This window comes from Lepisma saccharinum, chromosome 2 (assembly GCF_977018435.1).
Source record: "Lepisma saccharinum chromosome 2, izLepSacc3.1, whole genome shotgun sequence".
Lineage (NCBI taxonomy): Eukaryota > Metazoa > Arthropoda > Insecta > Zygentoma > Lepismatidae > Lepisma > Lepisma saccharinum.
In genome coordinates, this window is record NC_139230.1 from 112917676 (window position 1) to 112942156 (window position 24481).

General features: G+C 37.0%; 1 protein-coding gene across 1 annotated transcript in view; it reads right to left on the minus strand.

Annotated features, from left to right (window-relative positions):
- Window positions 1-395: 395 nt before the first annotated feature.
- The window catches only part of LOC145984118 (protein artemis-like), a 173923-nt gene continuing 149837 nt past the window's right edge, over window positions 396-24481 (minus strand). Inside the window, exons 7-9 of the mRNA XM_083117552.1 lie at window positions 20513-20661; window positions 12378-12485; window positions 396-514 (exon numbers count right to left, since the gene is read on the minus strand). Of these exons, the coding sequence (XP_082973678.1) occupies window positions 12380-12485; window positions 20513-20661 (255 nt within the window). The 3' untranslated portion in view covers window positions 396-514; window positions 12378-12379. The remainder of the gene's footprint in view (window positions 515-12377; window positions 12486-20512; window positions 20662-24481) is intronic.

The window sequence follows — 24481 nt, forward strand, 5'->3', positions numbered from 1 at the left end:
AGGTTAAAATCCACCCTGAAAGGTTGCTGCTTCCCAATTCATAGAAGAGATTAAGGAAAATTCGCTCCGGAACCTGCAAGCTATTCCCAAAATGCATTCCAGAACGCATTTCAACAGTGGAAGAAGCACTGGGAGTGCTGTATTAGCAGTGGAGAACACTACTTTGAAGGTGATAAATTCGATTAAGCTGTGTACAAGGTAAATAAATTTATTTTGAAAAAGTTCATTTTCTTTTTGGACAAACTTTGTATGGATGAGAGAACAAAAATGAAACCAGTTTTAGGCATGTGAATTACTTCTTAATCTCTCTCTCTTTTTTTATTTTTTGTTTAATACCAGATGTGTTAACAGTAAACTATTTTTACTTCCAAATAGTGTTTACATTGAAACTTACTGCTCCATCTCGATCATGTTCCTCTGTCATGGTATTATTAGCCTTTTTAAAAGCTGATTTAACTTCTGTTTCCATCAAATCTTCATTTGTATCTTCCTCCACAGCTTCAGATTGTAATACCTATAATTACAATAATAATCTAAAATACATAAGTAGGTAAAACTGTAATACGCAATTCCATGAGAAAGGTAATAAGAAATCTGGGGAAAAATCAATAGTGGCTACTCATTTAATAGACGGAAATCCTAACATAAAAGGGGTAGAAATGTACAGCTATCTTCTGTGCATTACACAGTATCCTGAAGATACATAGGGAATATGGAAATAGGACCCCACACATTATCGATCTCACCCATAGTGGAGGAGATGGGATCAGCACCATGCTCTGGCTACCTTTTACCCTCACTCCCCCCAGGGTTTTTGCTGTTATCCCATCAGCCTGAAATGTGCTAAGGACGTGCTGATCGGCTCCGGAGAAGATTGTAAAATTCTGATGGACATCGGGCTGCTGGCTGATTCTTATCTTCACACAAGGAAGAGGTAGTGTCAAGGTTCAGGACTGATTTGTGCAAGTGCAACTTCAACGTTAATTAAGAGAAAATACTGGAATAATTATCTGACGCTCGTCGCAAGCCATAACCACTGTGCTTCACGCGTACCAACCCAAGATGTCTTGTGCTGTGGCCAAGGAACTTGGCAAGCAGCTGGAAAGCTTCGAAAAGCAGGTGCATGGCGAGCTGGACAATTTCAAACAAAAAATTGATAATGAAACACATTCAAGAAGCGGGGACCTAAGTGCTACGTACGATTCCGAAGGAATGAAGAAACTCAAAGACAAGCTGAGTAAATTGGAGGCACGGTTGGAGGAAAGTTTCAGAGTGCAAAAGGAAGACTTCCATTATTTACTGGATAGGATAGAATCGCAAGAAGATAGGCTGGACGATTTGGAACAGTATTCAAGGCGCGGGTGTCTCCTTATTCACGGAGTGCAGGAGAACGTGGAGGAGAAGGTCCTGAACTTATTCCGAAATAAGATGCACGTCGACATCAAGAGTGGCCAGATCGCGAGGTGCCATCGTTTGGGAAAACCAAACCGTAGCATAGCCGAGGCCGTGCAGGAAGGAAAATGCTGCATTATTGTTAAATTCGCAACCTACAAAACCAGGCACTCCGTGTGGTCGGCGAAGAAACGGCTAAAAGAAGCCGGGTCGCGAATCTACATCATCGAGTCGCTGACTCCAGTGCGACAGGAGATGCTGCGGGTGGCGAAAGAGAAGTTCGGGTGCTGCGCGTGCTACACGGAAGATGGCAGGATCGTGGTGTGCACCTCTACCGGCAGGAAACTCACTATTACAAGAATGAAGGAACTATCCCGATTGGCCCCTGAGCCTTACCCCTCAAAAGACTAGACCCATAAACAAGACTGCTCTCGGACTCCTTAGCCACTTTAACATTAGTAACCAGTTAACATTGAAATACTTTTAATATTTCTTTTATTTTTATCATTCTATATTTTTTATTATTATTATTATTACTAGTTATTTTTTCCCCCACAAACTTAAGTGTATAATTAAAGTGTATATCCGTGATGAACATCCTCATTTTATTTCTTAGTTATATGTATTATGAACGTGTGTTTGAAATCGTTTCCCTATTATGTCCATTGTGTGTGTCTTGTGTGTCAACCATATCCCTTTATGCGAATGTTTATGTTTCTCTGCGTGTGCTCAAGTGTTCCGCAAGTGTTTCGGTGTACGCTACTGGGAATTATTTCATACAGTTTTCCTTGAGTGATGTTTTAGCGTCAAATATACCTGTGATTCACGAACATCCAAGACTTCACAAGAAGGCAACATGATAGTACCCGAATTTCCTTATGTTTTTCTTCTTCCAATTTGCACCTACATTCATATTTGAAATAATGCTAAAATACGCTATGACGTTATGGAAGGGAAGGTTCAATTTCCCTCAAGCTCGCAACAAATGGTACCCCTGTCTTTGTTTTCTCCCTGATGTCGACTCCACCGCCTGAAATTCCTGCAACTAACGGTTTCCTCCCTCCCGGTCATCGCCCCCCAAGGCCACCCTTCCTGACCCTCGCTCAAGCGAACGTCAGGTCCTTGTCGTCACCCAAATTAGAGGAGTTGGCGACCACGGTGCTCGAGTCGGCTTTCGATATCTTCCTGGTCCCTCGCCTCGACCTTCTCCATACTGGGTTACGCAGCAATAAAAAAGGATAGAACAACAAAGAGTGGGGGTGGCCTAATCTTGTATTACCGTAAAGACCTAAATGCCAAGATCATTCCCTCTTGCAATGAAAATGACGACAAAGTCGAAATGATTAGCGTAACTGTGAAGCTCCAGCATCTAACTCTGGGAATAATTGGTGTGTACAAAGCCCCTAATATATCGTATACAAAATTATCGCGCCTAGAAACGACGATCTCAGAAGTTTTTCCACTCGTTCACAAATTACTTATTTTAGGTGACGTAAACGCAGATTTCCTTTCTCCCCATAAACCAGAAACAGTATATTTACAATCAATAATCGACTCTTTCGGCATGGTCCAGATCATTAACCGACCAACCAGAATAACGGCAACCACCCAATCACTCCTCGATGTGGTAATAACGGATGACCCGGATCTTCTATGCTCATTTAACGTAACCGCTCCCGTCGGAACGTCCGACCACTGTCTAGTAAACACGACACTTGCCATCAAAAAACCAAAATTAATTAAACAGTTTATCAAATCTCGAAACTTCTCTACCCTCGACAAAGAGAGATTCGAAAGGGATGCTGCAACAATTGAATGGATGCAAATTGATAGCTTCGACAACATCGATGATAAAGTACACTTCGTTACTCAAAACGTAATAAATCTCTTCGACAAGCATGCGCCCCTTGAAACTAAATTAATAAAATCAAAAAACTCTCCGTGGATATCCGAAAATACAAAACTGCTCATGAAACTCCGTGACAATGCCCTAATAAAATATAAGCGCACAAAATCCCAGGCAAACTGAACTGAGAAACTTCACCACCTCGGTCCAACGGCAAGAAAAGAAAGCATATTTTAATCATCACCTCCGCTGCAACAATAACAGCAAAGAGTTGTGGAAAAAAATAAAAACGTGGGGTGTATATAGTAAAAATATGAACAACGAGATACCTTCTGACCTGAGAAATGTAGATTCAATTAACTGGCATTTTTCTAGCATATGCAGCAAAGCGAATGTCTCGGAAGATGCCATTAACAAAACTCGAGAGTTCTTTGATGGTAACACTTTTAACAAAAGCGCTCAAACTTTCCACCTGCAAGAAATAAACAAAGCCGAAACAATGAAAGCTATAAACGAAATATCATCCAATGCATCTGGTAATGATGGAATATCTATAAAAATGATTAAACTGTTATTACCACACATCTTACGTCCTCTGACGCACAATGTAAATTTCTCATTCCGGACTGGACAATACCCGACCAGCTGGAAGACAGCACGTGTTGTTCCGATACCAAAGAAAAAATAATAACGTCCCTGAATGACCTTCGACCAATAAGTCTCTTACCTATATTTCCCAAAATCGCTGAAAAAATTGTTAACAAGCAAACTCGCAAACACGTTAATGACCTAGATCTGCTTCCGAAATGTCAATCCGGTTTCCGTCCCTCGCACAGCACGGCAACGGCTTTACTTAAGGTAACTGACGATTTATTACGATCAATCGACAAGAGAATGGCAGTAGCGTTAGTATTACTGGATCTCGCTAAAGCCTTTGACAGTGTCCATCATGACCTGCTCTTGAGCAAATTAAAATACTACAATTTTTCACCTCCTGCTCTCCGATGGTTTAGATCGTATCTGAATAACAGACCACAGAGAGTATTCATAAACGCTGCCACGCCCCCTCTCTCTCGCACCCTGCCATTGGAAACTGGTGTCCCACAGGGATCCATTCTAGCCCCTCTCCTCTATACCATTTTTACAGCTGACTTACCTACCGTAATCAATCACAGTAAAGTTCATTTTTACGCAGATGACACTCAAATACAAATTCCTTTTCCACCGAAATCGCCAGATGCAGCCTTAGCTTTGCTCAATGATTATTTATCCAACATAAATACCTCGTGTAAAAGTAACGGTCTAAAAATAAACCCACAAAAATCAACTTTCTCTCTTATTGGTTCCCGAAATAGTCTCTCTCTGATAAATCCTAACGAGATATGTATCAAACTAGACACATCTATAATCCCTTATTCAACAAATGTGAAAAATCTAGGCATCATTTTCGATGAACACCTTAACTGGGATATTCATGTACAAGAACAAATTAAAAAAGCTTACGCCGTGCTAAGATCGCTGTACAGCTTTAAAGAATGCCTAAAAACAGAGATTAAAATGAGACTAATCCAATCACTTATCTTTCCTTTACTGGACTACTGCGATGCAATTTTCGGACCAAATCTATCCGTTCGAAACAAAACCAAAATCCAGAAAGTCCAAAATTCATGTTTCCGTTTCGTGTACCATATAAGAAAATACGATCATATCCTCCCAACCCTAAACGCAAACAAAATGTTGAACATGACCAGACGCCAAAAATTACATCTTTGTTGTTTTATTCATAATCTTTTACAAACCAAAACACCTAGAAACCTATTCGAGAAATTAAAATTCAGAAGGGAAATACACGATTACAAAACAAGGGGAAAAATCGAAACTTGAACTTCCAAAGCACACACTAGTGCTTTTCGAATCATGATTTACGTATTCAGCTGCAAGAGCATGGAATGAACTTCCTCCTTCCATGACGTCCCTCACTAATCGCAACAACTTCAAAGATAAACTAAAAGCTCTATTGTTAAATGAACAATATCTGTGTTCCAGCACTCACGAATAATAGCTCGCATTTCTGAACCAACTTCCTAATAACAAGTATTTTCATCTTCATTTTGCTTTTTTACTTTTCCCCTTACATGTTGCCAACCCTTAACAATATTTTGTCCTTTCTCGCATATTAAGAACATTTATATGTTTTTTACACATAACATTAATATTAATTTGTATTATTCTTAACCATATCACACCAAGCACAATTGTGTCAATTAATTTGTGTATCCTTGTGTATTTGTTTTCAATCCTTTTATTATTATTATTATTATTATTTTTAGTGTGTAGACGAGCCTTTGTTCTCAATTTTGTATCTGTTCTTTTTGTGTCTTCTTTATGTTTCTCTCTTTTTTCTTTGTTTGTTATTGTACAAACATTTAGTAGGTAGAATGTATTTAGTATTTATATGTATCCATCGGGGTTAGGTGGTAGAACAGCCGCAGGCTGAACCTCGCCCTTTAAGAAAGGAAAATTGAAATTGAAATGAGAGGCTGGGTGAGCCACTTTATGCAGTGACACTGTCAGAAAAAAAATCCACGTGATATCACCCACCGAATCACATGCTGACTGGACCACTGTGGCTCTTTAAGGTGGGACTATTTAAACACTTTCAGAATGTTATTTAAAGGAGAAAACCATCAAGAGTAAGAAATGATGGTTAAGGCTGGAGAAAAGTTCATTTAAATTTTTTTTGTTTTATTTTAGTTCTTTTCTGCCACTTTTGGCTAGTCACAAAGATGAGGATGAAAGGTCATAAGATCAAGTTAGTAAAAGAACAATCATAAACACACATGGACAAGATACAACACAGGCCCTACAGAAGATTGCACTGGCTGAGAGTACAGATGCCAGAGCCTGATGAAGGCATATGGGGTGATGTGGATGTAGAGCTCCACATGTTCTTGAGGCCATAGTTGGGATGATGTGATCAGCATCATGCCCAGCTGCCTTTACCCCCTCCCGCACCCAGGGTTGCCCCAAGGTACCCATTGATATGAGGCTGGGTGAGCCTGAGCCGTGCAGAAACAAAATGACTGGAAAAATTCCTGTTCCAGATCACCTGCCCTGGTATTCGAACCCAGGTCTTCCGCATGGTAGCCAGATGCTCTACCAACTGAGCTACTGTGTCCCACATGGGAAAACAAATAATTTAGTATTCATTTCCATTTGTAGAAAAAGTTAATACAATAATCAGTACTGAAATTTTTAATGTCACTTCTAAAAACAGTTAATAGGAAAACAGTTAACCAAAGCCAGAAACAGTTCAGATGGAAAGGAATGGATAGGGTAAACAGAGAACATTCAATACAAATCCAGCTTTTCTGACATTGAATTCTCAAATTTCTAGTTACAAACAAACATTGCTCTGTATTAAAAATTTAATTTTGCAGAAATATTTTTTAAAGTCCATTTTTGACATGTCCCAGCCACTGAAATCAATTTATCAATTTTTTTTATTGCACCTACGGTCCAAATAAAATAATACAGTTTAGGAATACATGTTATAATGGCACACTGAGTATAATAATCTTTACAATTTGATATTCTTGATACAAAAGGTGAAATATTGTGACTGACATTCTTGACAATAGGAAACTACAATCTAAAATTCTGAAACATGAGAGGTCAGTTTTTTTTAAGTGTACTTCAATAATATGGTGCTATAATATGCAGTGCTACATTTAAGGGATCAAGATGTGCCTTCATGGAAATGTGCAACACTGCTGCAATTTAATGGCACAAATTTGCTCAGTTTCAAACATGCAGTTGAGATGTGTTACAAAACTGTACATGTCTAACTTAAAGAAATATTACACATATTATAGATTTTATTTTGTGTGTGCCTCAATTCTGCTAAAAATACATTGTTTCTTTTTCTAAATATTTATATGACAGATGTTAGATGAATAACATTACATACACACAACTAACAAACAACTAAGAAATGCAATTTTATGTAGAATTGGAAGAATATCCATAAATATTATATTTATATCAGCAAAACTTACATAATGGGGGAAGGGGGGGGGGTTGGAGCCATGTGCCTTTGGTGATGAAGGATGGGCTGTTGAGGTATAGAGAGGAAGATAGATAGTGATAGATATTGTTTCTTAAAGTGTATTTAATTTACAAAACCAGCGATATAAATACTGTTCACACCACCATTTCAGATTTGGAGGAAATTTGGTACATAGCACCTACATGCATTTTTCGTTTTTGAAATATCACCTGTAGTTTGCAATCTAGATTCCTTTAAAATTGAAGATTTTGTTATCTGCAGAATGTGAAAAAACAATGTTCAAATGTTTATGAACTATTATTAATAATTTTAAAATTCACTGTACTTATTCAAAATTTTATGAAGATTCCAAATATCACATGTAAAATAAAATTACCATATTTGCTGACATATAAGACACACTTCTTTTCCTTTGAAAATAGCTTGTTTTTTTGCGCCAATACTCAGTTTTTGATTACCTTCATTTCTGGAAATTTTCTCTGTTCTGAGTTAGACAATTTCTTTTTTGCAGTGTGTGACAAAGAAGATTAAAATATATTCTTTCCTAGTTAGATTAGGTAAGTTATTTGTTGAAGTAGACCTACACATTACTTTATATTTGAAATACTGTAAATTAATTATAATATTCAGTGATAAACCTTTTTCCTCAAAAATGTGTAAAATATGTTAAATGTCTCCAAATGCTGTCAATGTGCATTTAGAAGTTGGAAAATGTGTTTTCAAGCATGTCCCTCATAACTTTCTTTTCTGTTACTTCTTACAAATTTGGGCAAAGTGCCATTAGAAAGAGAAACTTGCTACAGAAAGATGAAATAAAATTTGTGAGTACTTACACCCCTTCCCCTCATTAGAGAAATATATTTTTTGGTGAGGGAAATTATTAAGAGTTCTCTAGATTGATTGATTTAGTTGGTGTTTTAAGTCCACTTTTTGCACAGTAAGGCTAATTGGGACTGGACCTACAGTTTAAACTGGGTTCCGAATCACTATGTGCATCCACCGGGAATCGAACCCAGGACCCCTTGATTACAAGGTGACGACACTACCACTGCACCATCGGGGAGGCCCTAAGAGTGCTCTAGAGTAAGGGCACTACAGCAGCTAGGCAGCAGGGAAGGAGAGGCATGACACTGGCATTCCAGATTCAAAACTATACCAATTACATAATATGTTTATGAAGTCACTCATTTCAAGTCAATGGTAGGCTTTACTAACAATGTAAGGAATCTTGGAATAACAAAATTATTGAATGAAGAACTTTCAATTGGGCAATGTTTGGCTTCCTAAAGGAAATTTAGGATAACTGCACATAAAAAAATGTGTTTTGATTCATTCACATTGTAGTAATTCACTATTTTTTTTCTAATGGAATATAAACAAGTTGTAACCACACAGCCATATGTGTGACTTATTACCAGGTACACAATTTACACAACAGGTCATTTATATAATATTCTTCTTTATTTCAGAAATAAGAAGCCAACAGCATTATTTATATGTGGGCACATAGATATGAAAACTTTTACATCATACAGAGTGATTCATAATTCCCTCCAGCGTTTCAAATGTTTATAGTATGAGAACTATAACATATACAGCAAAAAGGTGCATATCAGTACATAAAGAATCTCTTCAAGGTTGGTACATAGCTTACAGGTGTGTGATATGTTCACCCCTGGTGATGTGGCAGACATCAATCCTGAAATCAAGTTCTTGCCACATGTCACAAAAATTACTATCAATACCAACGACTGCATGTGTGATCCTTTCTCACAGTGTGCTGAATCACATGGCATGAAAACACAATCTTTGATGTAACCCCCATAAAAAAAAATGCATGGGGTTATGTCAGGTGAGCATGGGGGCTAAGGAAGAAGAGAGTCATCTCTGGAAGAACATCCAATGCAATGGCCAATAAGTTCAGTACTGTGGTAAGCATGGATGCCCTCATGGAAATGTGGGGGAGCCCCATCTTGTTGAAAAATGAAGTCCTCCCTATCTTCCTATAATTATGGCATTAGGCACTGTTGCAGCATGTCTAGGTACACTACACCCGTAACAGTTGGCTCTGGAAATAAAAATTATCCATTCACTTTTAACAAAGAAACTACACAAAACATTTTTAGTGGAATCACGGATGTGTTGCACCACTACATGATGGTTTACCATGCCCCAAATGCATATACTGTGACAGTTCACCTTTCCAGGCAGATGAAACATGACCTCGTCACTAAAAATCACTTTCTCAGCAATACATCTTCCTCTTGATTCTCTTAGAAATCCAGACAGAACTGGAAATGATGATTGTGATCCTGGGACTCAGGGCTGCAACAGTTGCACCTGGTATGGTTTCACATGATGATGTTTGTGTAGAACAGCCAGGTCAAACTTGCAGTCCGCAGCGTTCCTCAATGCGACCCACATTTCATACATGGAGAACTATCTATACTTACATAGTTGTCCCGCTTTTCGTTTCACATGAAAAAGCCTCGACTCATCGAAACTTCACCAGAATTACCTATTGTCCCTACACAGGTACATTCTTGCATTCCATTAAGGATTGGTGTGGTGTTGAGTAAGCAAGTTTATTGACAGGCTAGTTCTGAGGTTCAAAACTATCTTACTGGCTTGGGAAGGGGAGCGTGCCTACTTTCTAATGCAAATGAGATAGTTTCTTGATTGTGAAGGCTTTGCCTTGAAGGAAAATCAGTTTCTGGAAAAGTTTTAGACAACCTTGTCACTGCCTAATCCTTGTGGGAGTAAGAAAAGAACTATAGAGGAGGAATACAGAATATTTCAAGTTAAATGTGACATTACCTATTTTTGTTGTGAATTGTAAAGGATGTGAAAATTTTGTGCCCTGATGAAGTGAATTCATTCAGAAATGTATCTTTGTCACGAAATACAGTTGCCGACATCCGAGGCAGAGTATTTTGACACCAAAGATCCATAGTTTAAAACCCGGTTTGTGCATGGGTGTTCTTTGTGTGTGTTCCTTCATCAATTTCATTATATTATCACTTATTCCCATCATAACCATTAGTCAAAACTGGAAGAAAAGTGATGCTAAATAACAAAAATCGAAACAAAAATCAAAGAAAAAATAAGAAAAACAGTTGATGAGATGATCGATGACTTAGCTGGTGATATTTACGAACAACTGAAAGCAAAAATTGCTGGTTTTGTTGCATTGTCGCTCGCAATAGCTAAAAGTATGGACATCTGTGTGGTAGCTAGCTCACTTAGCTGTATTCATTTGTGAATGTGATTCTCTTCTCAATGTGACAGAAGAACTCGTTGGCATGATTTTTCTCCATGACACAACAACAGGAAAAGATATTTTCAAGGAAATGGACTATATATGTAAATTTCAAGAAAATATATATATATTGCAAAGGAGCAGTCTTGTTTTATCCTAGTTGGTAATATATATATATAAATTTCGCAGTAATTTCACAACTTGTCAGGAATACCAATCTGTGAACCTGATTTAAGTCAATACTCATCCAAAGTAAAACTACTACTTGATGAATTTTGAAACAGGTTTTAAGACTTCAAATAACAATGCGAACTGAAAGAGAAATATCACAAGTTGAAGAACAGCCCATTATAATAAAACAGCCCAAAGTTCAAGATTTATTGTCTGCATTAAGAGTTCTTTCCTAGCAAAAAAAAAAAAAATGCGAACATTGAGAACCTAGTTTCTAAAAAAGATTTAAAAATGTCAAATCTCTGGGAAATGAAAGTAGAATTGGCCATGAACGGTGTCATTCCAAATGTTTGCACAATTGAAACAAATTTATATTTGAAATAAACATGTAAATTAGTATCACTGACTATGAAAAAATATTTCAGTTATATTTTATATTAAAAATAAAACACATAAACCATAATTAAATATTTTTCAGTGCAACACACACATGTAATCGTGTAATCATTCAATTCTAAGCAGGATGGTACATAAAGGAATGAGGGGGAATTTTCCCGATTTTTTTTTTTGCATCCCCCTCCAGTTGCTAAATTTTTGTCATTTTGATGAGAGACGACATTGGGATCCACCCATTGAGAACGAATCCCTTAGTTTTGAACGTAAAAGTGTTGGGATTCGAGGTGTGCAGCCTGGAGAGTTTTGACATTATCAATGTCAAATTGAGTTTGACATGGCTGGTGTAGAATATGCCACACAGTTGGCTGCGGCATTTGCAATTCCTGACTCACGTGACGTGCTGGCTTCTTAGGGCTCCCGGAAAATGTTTCTCACACAAGGTTTATGGTCTCAGCCGATGGTCCCACACAGCCTGTTTGTTTTGCATCACACAGGCAGCCAGTCTCCTTGAACTTGTATCACATACTAATTGTCTTGTCCGTAGGCACTTCTGTTCGATATTTCATACGAATTCTCCATTGCACCTTCACAACAGACTCAAATTAGTGAATTTTAAGACATAGAATGCTTTGTGTTCACCAGTGCATGCCATGTTTGCGTTAACTGTGTTATACTGCCACCTACAGATAAATCTATAATTACGTGATTGGGCCTATTGGAGAGATTCATTTGCTGTGTGTTATAGTTCTTGCACCATAAACATTCAAAAACCTGGAGGGAATCATGAATCACCCTGTTTTATGTTATGAGTAAACTCATGATCTTTTTATATTTACTGCAAAAATACAATAACTACAAGAAAAATAATACTCCCTCTGTCCCATAATTATAATCCGGTATGCCAAAATGGTAGTACAGGAATGACAGACGAAGAGGCAGATGGAAAGCACAATTTGTACTGATCCTTGAGTAGTAAAGTTGTATGACTCATTCCCTCATTTCATTTTCTGTATACACCAATGTCACAGTTTGAATATCGGGCAATTATTATGAGACAACAAACAAAGGTGTACCGGACAATAATTATGGGACAGAGGGAGTATTCATAAGCAAATTATACATTGGAGATTTACAGGTAGCAGTCTCAAACTGAAAGAAAATAATTACAATAAAATAAAAACGTATGGAGGAAAAGAGAGACGAATACAACACTTCAGTGTCCACTTTAAAATAATTGAACTTACATTTACTCTGCCTTCTTCCAATTCAGCATTAAGTACTGTTTCACTTCCTTGTTCACTGGCCACAAAGTTGATGTTGCTAATATTACTTGGAACTCCACCAAATGCATCCTACAAGATCAAGTTATTTTCAAGAGAGTTTATGAGGGCCATTTAATATGATTTCTCTATAGTAGCACTACAACATGGTATTTCATGTGACTACTCTACTTAAGTGTGCAAAATAGTGGCTGCTCTGTTGTTCTAAAGCAAGAAATGTACATACATACATTCAAATCTGTGTGTGGTGTGGTGATTGATATCATATTACCTGAGATGTATGCATAAATATCCCAAAATATTAATTATATTGTCCATTTTGTGACTATAATAAAATTACATAGAAAAATACAATATATAAAGTGTGCCTCTTGCATAGTCCTGGATCCAGCCCAGTAGTGACTGGTGGTTGAGGTCTATGGGTGTGAAGGTCAGCCTTGTATCCCACCCCTCCCAATTACTCACACCTATTTTCCCCGCACGTAATCATGTGAATTATATTGACAATCCAAGTTATGACACACCTTTCACTGACAATGAGACTATGGCAGAGTTGTATTTCATGAATTTTTAATTTATTGCATTTGAAATACCTCGGTGATTTTTTTTAAGAATGGGATGCCAGATTGAGTGTGCCTGTCAATTGTCTACGTTCAGTGCTGGTTTCTGACATCACAGAAACATGAAACTTTACATATGTAATGCATATCTTCCTCCAAGAGAAACATGTCCCTTCAGTCTTAAGTTTAATGCCACATAACACCATACCAGTAAAAATTCGCATTGGTCATACCTGAAACTTCAAGTAATATGATATGTACCAAACCTATTTTCAACAAATCCAATGTGGAATAAAGCATACAAGAAAATATTTAAAATCATGTAACTGCTCGTTTTGAAACTTTCATTATTGTCAGAAGTTGGTCTACAACAACAACAACAACAAAAAGGAAACTGATAACTTAACATGGCTATGCTTATTTGTATATAACCAATAAATGTGATATTAGGAAATGCAAACTGATGTTTGTAATGTGGTGACAAAGTTACTTTTGAAGTTAGAGAAGTGAAATTCTCTGTGGTTAAAGATAGGACTCAGAAGTTGATGAAAAATCATATTTTTTCTGAGCCTTGAAAACAATGCTAAACCTGATAACAGTCAGTTTCCTCACTTTGAACAGAAAACATTGTTTTTATCTTGCATTTTTCAGCCTTTTTTGGCCCTAAGGTCATTTTTCAGTATTTTCTTTTGCAGTTTTTGTTGCATTTTTCTTCATTTTCAGGTTTATTTTTCTTCTCCCCTGTCATTTCATGAATTTTGAATGCATTTGCTAGCACATCTTACATATTTAAATTTCCTGACGTGGTCTTTTTAGCAAGTTTGACATTAATAAAAAATACGGTCAATGGAAAAGCACAATGTTACTTTTAACTTAAATGTTTGGCAATGGATTAAATAATTAATTGTGGTAAATTTATTTTTCCTCCAGCAAACTTAAAATACTTGGTGTGAAGCCTACTTCGAGGTTCCCTTGTTTGCCACTATTATCACTTTAATCTGTAGTCTTAAAAAGTAAAATTAGTCACAATATTAAAAAAAAATATAATCTGATGTACGCAAAACACAACGGTATTTTCAGATGCTGGCCAACTACTGTATCGTGTAAGGCCAACTCTTAAGGAGTTGGAGGTGAATGACTTATACACAAAAAACCTTGAGGTGTATTTTATGTGGCCATGGCATTACTCTATATTAATTCCAACAAAACCAATTAGGGTAATATTAAAAAGCTAAAAGTTGAGGATCGTGATAGTGACTATTTAAGGATACAATACTGAAAATCACTATAGTGAGAGTTTATTTCCTATTAAAGTAATTATAAATACAGAGAAACTAGTACACACTTTATCAGCAAAACTATTTTTTTCTTCTTTGTTTTATTAATTTCAGTGGCCACTGCCACCATCCTCATTGGAACTTGTTGTAATGTTGCTTGGCGTGCTTCTATTGTTTGTAGTTCTCTGGCTGCTCCTAGGTGCGCTGTTGTTAACTGTATGTCTGCGTCCGTGTCATCTGCTATTTCCTGGCACTAACTGTTGTAGTAGGGGAATCCATGTGTGGTGTGCCTGTCCGCTATCAATGTTTAGCTCATGTGAGAAGTGCATTATGGCATGTGTTTCCTTGATTTTGGTGTTTACGAGTGTGTGGGCGGTGTGCTTGACTTGTACCTTTTGTATTTTATGGCTATTGTATTTGATGTGTTTAGCAAGACCAGTAGTGGGTTGGGCTTTTTTTGCATCTGTTAGGTGTTGTTGGATTCTTTCATTGACAGATCTGATGGACTTGCTGATGTAATGTGCCTTGCACTCACACTCTGCATCATATACACCTGGGTTATCAAGGGGAGAGAGGAAGTACCGTTTGTGTTTGTTTAGTTTATCAGCTATTTTGGCATTGGGTTTGATGTCATAGGGGAGAAGGACTTTGGATATGCGGTTGGATGTGGTGAGATGATAGGGGAAGGCAAACCACTTATATCTGCCATTGGAGGTTGATTGTGGCTGAGTAGGGTGCCTGACCTGTATTTCCGCTTTACTGCACAAAGTGGAAAGTTCTGCTTCTGTGTAACCATGTTTCAGGGCTATTTCAGTGATGGTGGCTCTCTCTTCTTGTAGATCTTTTTCTCTGCAACAGTAGGAGAATGCTCTTTGATAAAAGTTCAGCCACATATTAGCATTTTGTCTGGGGGGAGGGGGGTGGCTGGAAAGAGCGTGTGTTGCCTGCATCTGTTTTCTGTAGACAGTGGATATGAATTTGTTTTGTGTGTGGCTGATGGTGATGTCCAGGAAGCTGATCTTGCCATGTTTATCTTGTTTTACGGTGAAGTTGAACCTGGGGTGGATGCTATTTAGTTTTTTCACTAGAAGGTTGAGCTCTTCTGCCTTTTTGTATATGACTATTGTGTCATCTGCGTACCTTCCACATTGGATGTATTGCAGCTCTTTTTCAGCCAAGTGCATGACTATGTTGGCTAAAGGAGCTGATAACAGATTGCCCATGGCAAAACCCTCGGACTGTTTGTAGAAGTTATCCTCAAACTGAAAATAGTTGTGTTTTAAACAAACTCCCAGCAGCCTGGTTGTTTCATGTACTTCTAGTGCAGGGATTATGTTTATAGTTAACCATCTTTCAACTGAATGCAGAGCTAAGTCTATGGGGATTGAATTGTACATGTCCACTATGTCAATGCTAGCTAATTTTGCACTGTCAGCTTGTACTATTGACGTCGCTAGATTTTTAGCATCAGCACTGTTGTGGAACATATACATGAGGTTAGGTGCACTGTAGGGTGATTGAAGCCAGCTATTATAAGGTGCATGGGGATTCCTGGTTGGTGTGTCTTGGGAATGCCATAGGCAATGGCAGGCAAAGGGTGGGGGTTAAGAAGGAATTTTTGGTCTTGTTCACTGAGTATAACACTAGATTTCACTGCATTTTTCACAATTCTATTGTACCTGTCTGTGGGGTCTTTGTAATGACACTGTATGAATCACAGTTTAGTTTGTCCTTCACTTTCTTAGCATAATCGCCCTTGTGCAAAAAACAGTTTCGAGGATAAAGTGAGAACTAGTTTCTTCGTATTTATCTACTACCATGTCTCTCTTCTCCTAATTATGAAAGTAATTATATTATTGATATAAAGAAAACACATGTTAGTTAAGTTTACTTCTACATGAACTTTATGTATAAATGGGTGAATCAGGATGGAGTTTTCCACTGAAATATGTCTGTACACTTTGCAACTTGTTATGTGTCTGCACTAAAAATGTTCAAAGTCCTGAATTCATAAATTTGGCAATACAGACCATCAGAGCCAACAGAGAGTACCCAAGTTTGAAACAGGTCTCCCTACTACACGAAAATGCTCGTGAAAAAAATTCATTCTTCCACATTCATGAAGTTAGAGAATATAAACCTAGTAATAAGATGGAGTACATTGAGAGATCCTTCATAATCAAATTGAAAAAAGAGAAATATATGTGCAAATGATTTGTGTATGTTTACCTACAGGCCCCTGTTGTGTGCACCAGGTCACTCACTATCTCTTTCACAGTGATAGCATTATGGTTGTCACCTAGGGTGATCATACATCCCATTTTGACCAGGACAGTCCCATCAGTATTATTAAAAAAGCACTATTTGTCCCATTTTATAAAAGTATATGAGTTAGCTTGAAAATGAAATCTAAATTTGAGAGACATTTCATGTGTAAAAAATATGTTGATGGAAATTTTAAACTAGAATTATGGCTACACCCTGACAAAACAGCTCTACTGTTTCAAGCACTTCATAACAATCAAAAATGTTCAAGCAGACAGTTGAACTGCTTTGTGTGTGTTGATATATTTGTAGAGCAATGAATAGGAATGACAAAGAAGAGTATGTGTAGTTTCAATAGAAACCTCTGGAACAAGAATTCCTGCATCTTGACACAAACTGAAATCTTGCATTGTGTGTCAGATATGTTGGGCATTTTATGAACTGTTGATTGTGACATTTTTTCTAGTTGCACAATCGCATTTGAGCGATTGATTATATTACGCAATGCAAAATCCTCACAACTTCGTTCTAGCTTCGAACAGCTGTTATTCTATGCATCTGTTTATTTGACGATGACGTAATTTGCCAAATGTCTCCACTAGAGGGCAGTGTGGCACTCTCTGCATTGGCTCAGTTGTTCTGAGAGAACGAAATCAGACTTGGCCGACGACTAGCGAAAGAAGCAACTTTCTGTATAAGCTCTCTACAGTTTTGACTCGTCGAGGGGGGATTTTCTTGGGCAAGTACTTGGACATAGGATTTTCACTTGCGAGTTCTGCGTGATAATACAAATCATAGTGTGAGATATGGTGAACTTGTACAACGGGGATTAGCAATACGGCCAAGTTGTGTGATTATGTGTTTGGCTTGCAGAAACTAATGGAAGAATACTGCACATCATGCATGATGTCAATGTAGATCGTTTGCAAGGCAGAAATGGTCTTTGACGAACTGACAAGAACACACTACGTTGTATTGGTCACACGTTGCAGCATGGCGAGGCAGAGTCTACGAGTCAAGCAAAGGTAACCGTAACAGAAGAGGTTACTCATACCCATTGGATTTCAGCAGTGATGGTCAAATTGGAAGGTGCTGTTTGGCTAGATACCACTACAAAGTCGAGTCAAGCATGTAACTAAAACGGAAGAGGTTACGAGGCATCCCGAGACGATTCCAACATGGTAATGTGATGAATAGTTTTTCCTGTCGCAGAACAGCATCTTACCCAAAAGTACCGTGAACAAGAATGAATGGAGCCGATGATGTGGGATTTGACGTCCAGCCAAGAACATAAGGTATGTAAAGTGAACTATAATTGAAATTGTACTTATTGAGTGCGCGAGTTGCGTTAGTGCTACCATTGGACTGATCTGTGGAAATAAGTTTCTTCTACAAGGAAAATGAAACTAATGGTGTGAACAAATTTGTATGCATCGTCCGAATGAGCATATTCCCACATACGTAGTACTCTTTATTGGGCAAATTCAAATGCGTCGAAGCAGATAATAAGTTGCAGGGCAACACTGTCACGCGTTGTTAAGAATATGCCACAAGTACGCGTTGCTAAGAATATGCCACAAGTAATAAATTGTTATAGTAAAAATGAGGGAGCATCAAATTGAGTCAGTTAATAATCAAAAAGGATCTATAGAGTAAAGATTTGTCAGGGTTCCAATTTGCGTAACTTTAATATTGTTTTGGATTGCCCGTTTTGCATGAATCTGGACTTAAGCGTCCTTGGAATGTACGTTAAATTATTGAGGTCGCGAAGACCTCGTTTGTTGTAAAGCATTAAACTATTTGAATTGTCATTGTTTTTTGACACTGGTCGTCTAAATGTTTTGTGTTTGTAATATGAATTTTTGTACCAGTTTGAATTAATCATGGACAAACTACGTTGCGGTGTCCGATGATAATAAATGAGCAAAACTTTAAAATTTATGTTATCTGTGCATACCCAAAAATGAACTTGTAAATGTGGGAATGAATTAACTAGATACACAAGAGTGAATTGTAATATTCTAGATAATTAAACGGGGCTCGTGTACGTTATGAACGCATCTTTGGGAGAGAAAGGGTAAATAAGTAAATTGAAGATTAACTATCTTTCTTAAATTGTCCAGTACTATTTATTTACGAGTTTCAATGTTTGGGCCAGCCATTGGATCCCATCTACGGGACTGAAGTGAGATGAACAACGTTTCATTAACTTCACACTCATTATTTTGTATGTTGGTTGGCGCGATAATAAATAATCTATTCCACTCCTTTTGGGTCACTTTCTATTAATTTAGTATTTGTATTGAGTGCACCGATCACTTTACATGATGAAAAATAAAGTTGTTTTCAAGAAGACTGATTCTTGAATACTTCTGGCACTCCTCAACTTCAGTGTCTGGCTAACATCAAAAGTTGATCAGAAAAGACCAGAACACTATGTAGGAGTTATACCAAAATTATAATAATTCCTTTTGACAACAGGAGATCATAGTTCAATTATTGTGTATGATGTATTTATGTGATCCATACTTTAATAACGATAATTTTATATTTAGCCCTAACATATTTTTCAGAAGTGGGGGGGGGGGGGGGTTAAATTAACCTTCTTGGGATGTCCCGTTTCTGGGTCTAAATATTATGGTCACCCTATTATCACCGGATTATTTTATGCGAGGAAGTTGTTGATACGTAAGATGGACAGAAATGTGAAGGTGAATGATGCCTACTTTCAGTCATCCATTATGATCCCCATTATGTACGGAGAGAACTCTTAACAGGTGCACATTCATATGGACAAGGATTCAATCCATACCACCTGAACATCCCTCTACTTTTACCAGGAGATGGAGCAGGAAACAGGGATTCATGTTATCTCATTTCAGTAAAATCACTGATGACAGTCCTCTGGATTTATGTGCATTCAGACTCTTGGAATGCGCAAAGTCTGAAATATCGCTGTCCAGACACCCTCCCAAGTCTTTGGATAGCGTGCAGAGAGAAATCGAATAGGATTTCAATAGCCGTTCTCCAATGTAGTTTGCTACACTGGAGAATCTGATGTAGGGCGATAGTCCACAATGCTGGTGGTCGGATAGAACATCACTGGTGGTGGCAGCATGGCATTTCATCAAGTCAGTACACCTTGAAAGTTGTTCGGATATATCCTGAACAACCTTTTGTATTTGTCACTAACTACAGATTAGTATGCATCAGTCACAAAACTTCATAACATGACCCTGAAAAAAAATTGCCTCTTTTCTCCCTCAAAATTAGTATTCTCAATAAAATTCTCTCCAAAATGCCTCAAAAATTAATTTCTAAGGTTTCCTGTATCCTGCCAAAGGATGAGGCTAAAAAATGTAGAAAATACAGTGTAAATATTACAGTTTTCAAGTTATTATAGAAGAAAGTTAATGTTCTGTCACTTTTGAAACACACTGTAATAACCAAACTAACTAACACATCATAAATATTAACATATACATTATATTTCCTTTCATCTGTAGTTGGTTGCATGTATGGGCAGATTAAGCCTGGAGGAGTGACCGGCTACCCCTTGATGTCCCAAACTTCTTTTTTTAATTTTTATAACAGTACATGGTGATACTCTCTCCCATTTTACACATACAAAATACACACATATTCAAACCCAGGATCTCTGGCATTGTAGCACCCTTTGATAACCACTCTGCCATGGAGGCTGGCTAAAAATAACTCATCTGCCACCCTGGCCCCCTTCTCCCTATGAGCAGGTTGAAATTTAAAAAAAAAAACTAATCAGGCATCTGGACAAGGGAAATGTGTTTCTGGACCATGTGCAAGTGGAGTATGTTACTCTCATGCATTGACAACACTTCCTGTATTCAAGTGCATTTGTGTACAGGATATGTGAGGTTTAATAATTTTTGCACAATTACATAAAATAACCAATACAAATCACAATTACCCCCCCCCCCAGGAAGCAAGCAAGCAAGAAAGAAAATAACATATACTTAACTTTATACATTCTGGAGGTGTAGATAACCCAAGACTATATTCAGCACAGTTGAATAAACCTTGTTCCATGTGCAATGAATCACCTAAACAACTTTCAGGTGAACTATTCTGTCTTCCAAGATTTGCTAGTAGCATTAGTTGTCTATTCAACTGCAAACAAATGAAGGAAAGCATGCAGCAAAATCATCAATGAAAAACTAAACTTTAATGAGCACATTACTATTACTAAAAGAGCCATGCATCTCCTTGGTCTTCTGTACAGGTTCACTGAAATCCCAAACCAATTTATTAATTAGCATATTTTTCAAATCATTTATCTCCCCCATTTTAGAATACTGTTCCCCCATCTGGACCATGGCTTCTTTCCAGGATTGATTTTGTCCTCAGCTTTTTCCTTGACATTGCTCGCCATAGAATTGAATACCTTCCTCTCGGACACTTCCATAAAACAGATATTATGTCCATTTTGAATATCCAGCCACTACTCACTGTCACGAACTAGCAGACATTGCATTTTTGCATAAAATCATCAATGGCAAAATTAAAACTGAATTCCTAGTCAATCAATTTCATCTACAAGTACCCACACAGCCAAACCACAATGTAAAGCTCTTCACAGTCCCACTTCAAAGCTCTCCCATCTACAGTGGTCTCTTTTCTATAGGCATCCCCACGTATATAATAACCTGCCTGCAAATATTGATATTTTCTAGTCAGAATGTAGTTTTCGACAATCTTTAAGATTGTATGTGTAACGTATTTTTCTGTGCCATCTTATATTGACTTGTTTTGCTGTTGTTTTCTTGTTGCTACAGATTCAGTATAAAATGGTATTTCAGTACTGTATTTGAAACTTTAAGTAATTAAATAAATAATCATAAAAATGTTTTTAATGTCAATTTTAGGCATGAACACTTCTATAGCAACTAAAAGTACCAGAATGTTTTTATTATTATTGTTGTTGTTTTTAATTTCAGGGACAGAAACATTCTAAACACATGTCAGAAATGTAAGAAATGAAAAGTTTGTGTATTGCAAACATAGTGTAAGGAAGAACTTAATAAGAGCTAGAGAAAGATGGCGATGCACTCTTCACAATATCTTAATTGACCACCGTGAAAAAAATCAAAGTCCTGAATTCATAAATTTGGTAACATAGCGCTTCAGAGTCCACAAATAGTATCCAACTTAGCAACAGTTTTTCTTTCTAAATGAAAACACTCTTGTAAATTTCTTCATTCTTTCACATTCCATGAAGTTAGAAACAATAAACCAGTAATATAATACGTAATTAAACAAAAATCGTAAATTGGAAATACGAATATTGATATATATTTTTTAAGAGTATTCATTCTGAAATTGAAAATAGGGGAATTTATGTGAAGTTGGGAAACACTGATCTGGTTCTCCACCACCTGGAGAGAATTGACATCACATTTCAATGCAATGAAGCAAATTTCTCTCTATTTTAGGCAACATTCCAGTAAAGAAAATTGCACAATAACTGACGTTTCTACAAAGTGCATCTTTTCCCTGATCTGTAGCGAAAAATTGTTCCGAACTCCAGCAAAATGTTCTTTCAACTGAGATCAACTTGTTTTACAGAGTTCACGTTAGTAATCTCCTGGAGCAGTTGGTTAGACGGTCATCGTGTCATACTTTTTTGTCAAGAACGAAACATCGTAGGTTCAAATCTCAACCACTCCTGATTATTTTTTTATTATTATTGTTATTTACCGGAACGAAGTGTTGTAATGATGTAATCACTGTAAATATTTATGCGATGCATACCTCAGGAATGTTTCTACTCAACCTCTTGATTTTTCTGTGATTGGCGGTATTTTTGGCAAGACCTTTCTATCCATTCAGCTGCCAAAAAGTTATGTTAACACACATTATATATTTATATGTCATAAATATATGTTCTTAAACAGGATGTTATAATCAATGTGTCACGGGCTTTATATCAGGTGGAGGCTCATTGCACAGTGGTTCAGATTCCTGTTTAAACTGTAGGTACAGTCCCGATTGGCCTCTCTGTGCATAAAGTAGACTTAAAACAACAACACACACATACCATCATACACACATACACACAAATACGATGTTCTTTGTTTGTGTTCTTCACTGCGGACCTAAAATATACGTCGGATTTTCAAATGATACAACCACAGATATTATGCTATATTCAAAGTTTGAAACTACCCACCTCAGACATTACATCACATGTTTCTGCATCCGGAGATGCTAGACGTAAATCGCACAAATATCAATGGAAGTATCCAAGAAATGTAGATAAGCATTCTTGTCCAAAGCCGTTTACTTTCCGAAAAAGATTTTGCTAAGAAGATCATTCTGAGGTTTTGAATTTTTTGTTTCTCACTCACTATATAAATACTTATTAGTAGTTTCTTATCACAATGGCCTCCATCACAATAACTATTTACTTATGTTAATTGGCAATTTACTCTTAGTTTTAGACACATGGTAAGATGGTGGTTAGGGGATTGACAAGTCATTATGATGGAACGGACATAAAATACCAATCTTAGCAATTTGAACTCATTAAACTCTCTCCTTCATTACAGTAATGCACTACATAACATAACTGTATGTTTTTTTCAGTATATCGAAATAATCAATATTTTAGGTGTCAGTGAAGAATATAAACAATACATAACTTAAATAACATTACATTTTGCATCCTGAATACATATATGTGATTTGTGAATTAACCATGAAGTGTGTGTTAACACAACATATGAGCAATAACTAAAAAAAGTTTTAACCTTAAATCCTGGAAATCTGCAACTTCTTAGGGGAAAAATGCGCAGAAGGAACATCCCTCAAGTGTGCATCAGATTCATTTTTTAAATATTCTAATATCAATGGTCTCTGTTCAACAAACAAACAAAAAAGAGGAGGGGGTGGGATTTGAACCCGCGACATTTCACGCTAGACGAAAAATAAGGATAGTAGCGTCTAACCAACTGCTCTACGTTAACTTGACAATGTTATGCCCTTAAAAACATGTTGACATTTATGAAGACTCCCACCTTCCTGTGTTCCAAGCACATTTTTTCCACAAGTCGTGAAAATTATTATTTTTTGAGGACTGTTCGATATTATGCAAGGTATTGTAAATAAAATGTCGCATAAACTCCTCACAAATTTGCTTCTTTCTGCACAAATTTGATGGCGATTTCCTCCAGGTGGAGAAAAACTGTATTTAGTGTTTCAAACCCCTCTAATTTCAAGTTGAGCAAGCAGAATCATAAAAATTCCTCAAGGTTCTTTTTTTCAATGTATTATTTCTGTTTGATTGTGTGTATTATAATAGCGGTTTATAGTTTCTAAGTTCATAGAAAGTGCGAAATTGAAAACCTCTCACCACAGCGTTTTTTCGTCTAGTGGAAGGACCAACTCAAAGTTGGCTACTCTCATCTGGAGCCGAAGTGTAATGTTGCTAAGTTTACGAATTCGGGACTTTGAATTCTTTCAGGGCGGTCAAATAAGATGTTGCGAAAAGTACAGTAGAGTGGCCCTTAATTTTCGACTTTTGAAATTCTCTGCTCCCAAACCTAAATCTTGCCTTGCAATCAAGGGGTCCTGGGTTCGATAAATGGTGGAGGTACATAGTTGTTCAGATCCCACTTTAAACTGTAGGTCCAGTCCCAATTAGCCTTACTATGCATAAATGGACTTAAAATAACAACTCAATTAATCAACTCAATTGTTTCAATGTATAAAAAAAGTGTACCTTGCAAAATTTCAGCTCAATTGCACTGTTTTAAAATGACTCCCAAAGGCATTAAAGTTTCAAATTTCACCAAATTAATTGTCAAGCATAATCGAAAGACAGTTTTAAATATAACTCCTTTCTGTAAACAGTTATGTACAAGAAAATTTATCCAAGATGTTGAGCAAACATTGAAATTAAAAGAGAAATACATACTTCACAATGGAAGTA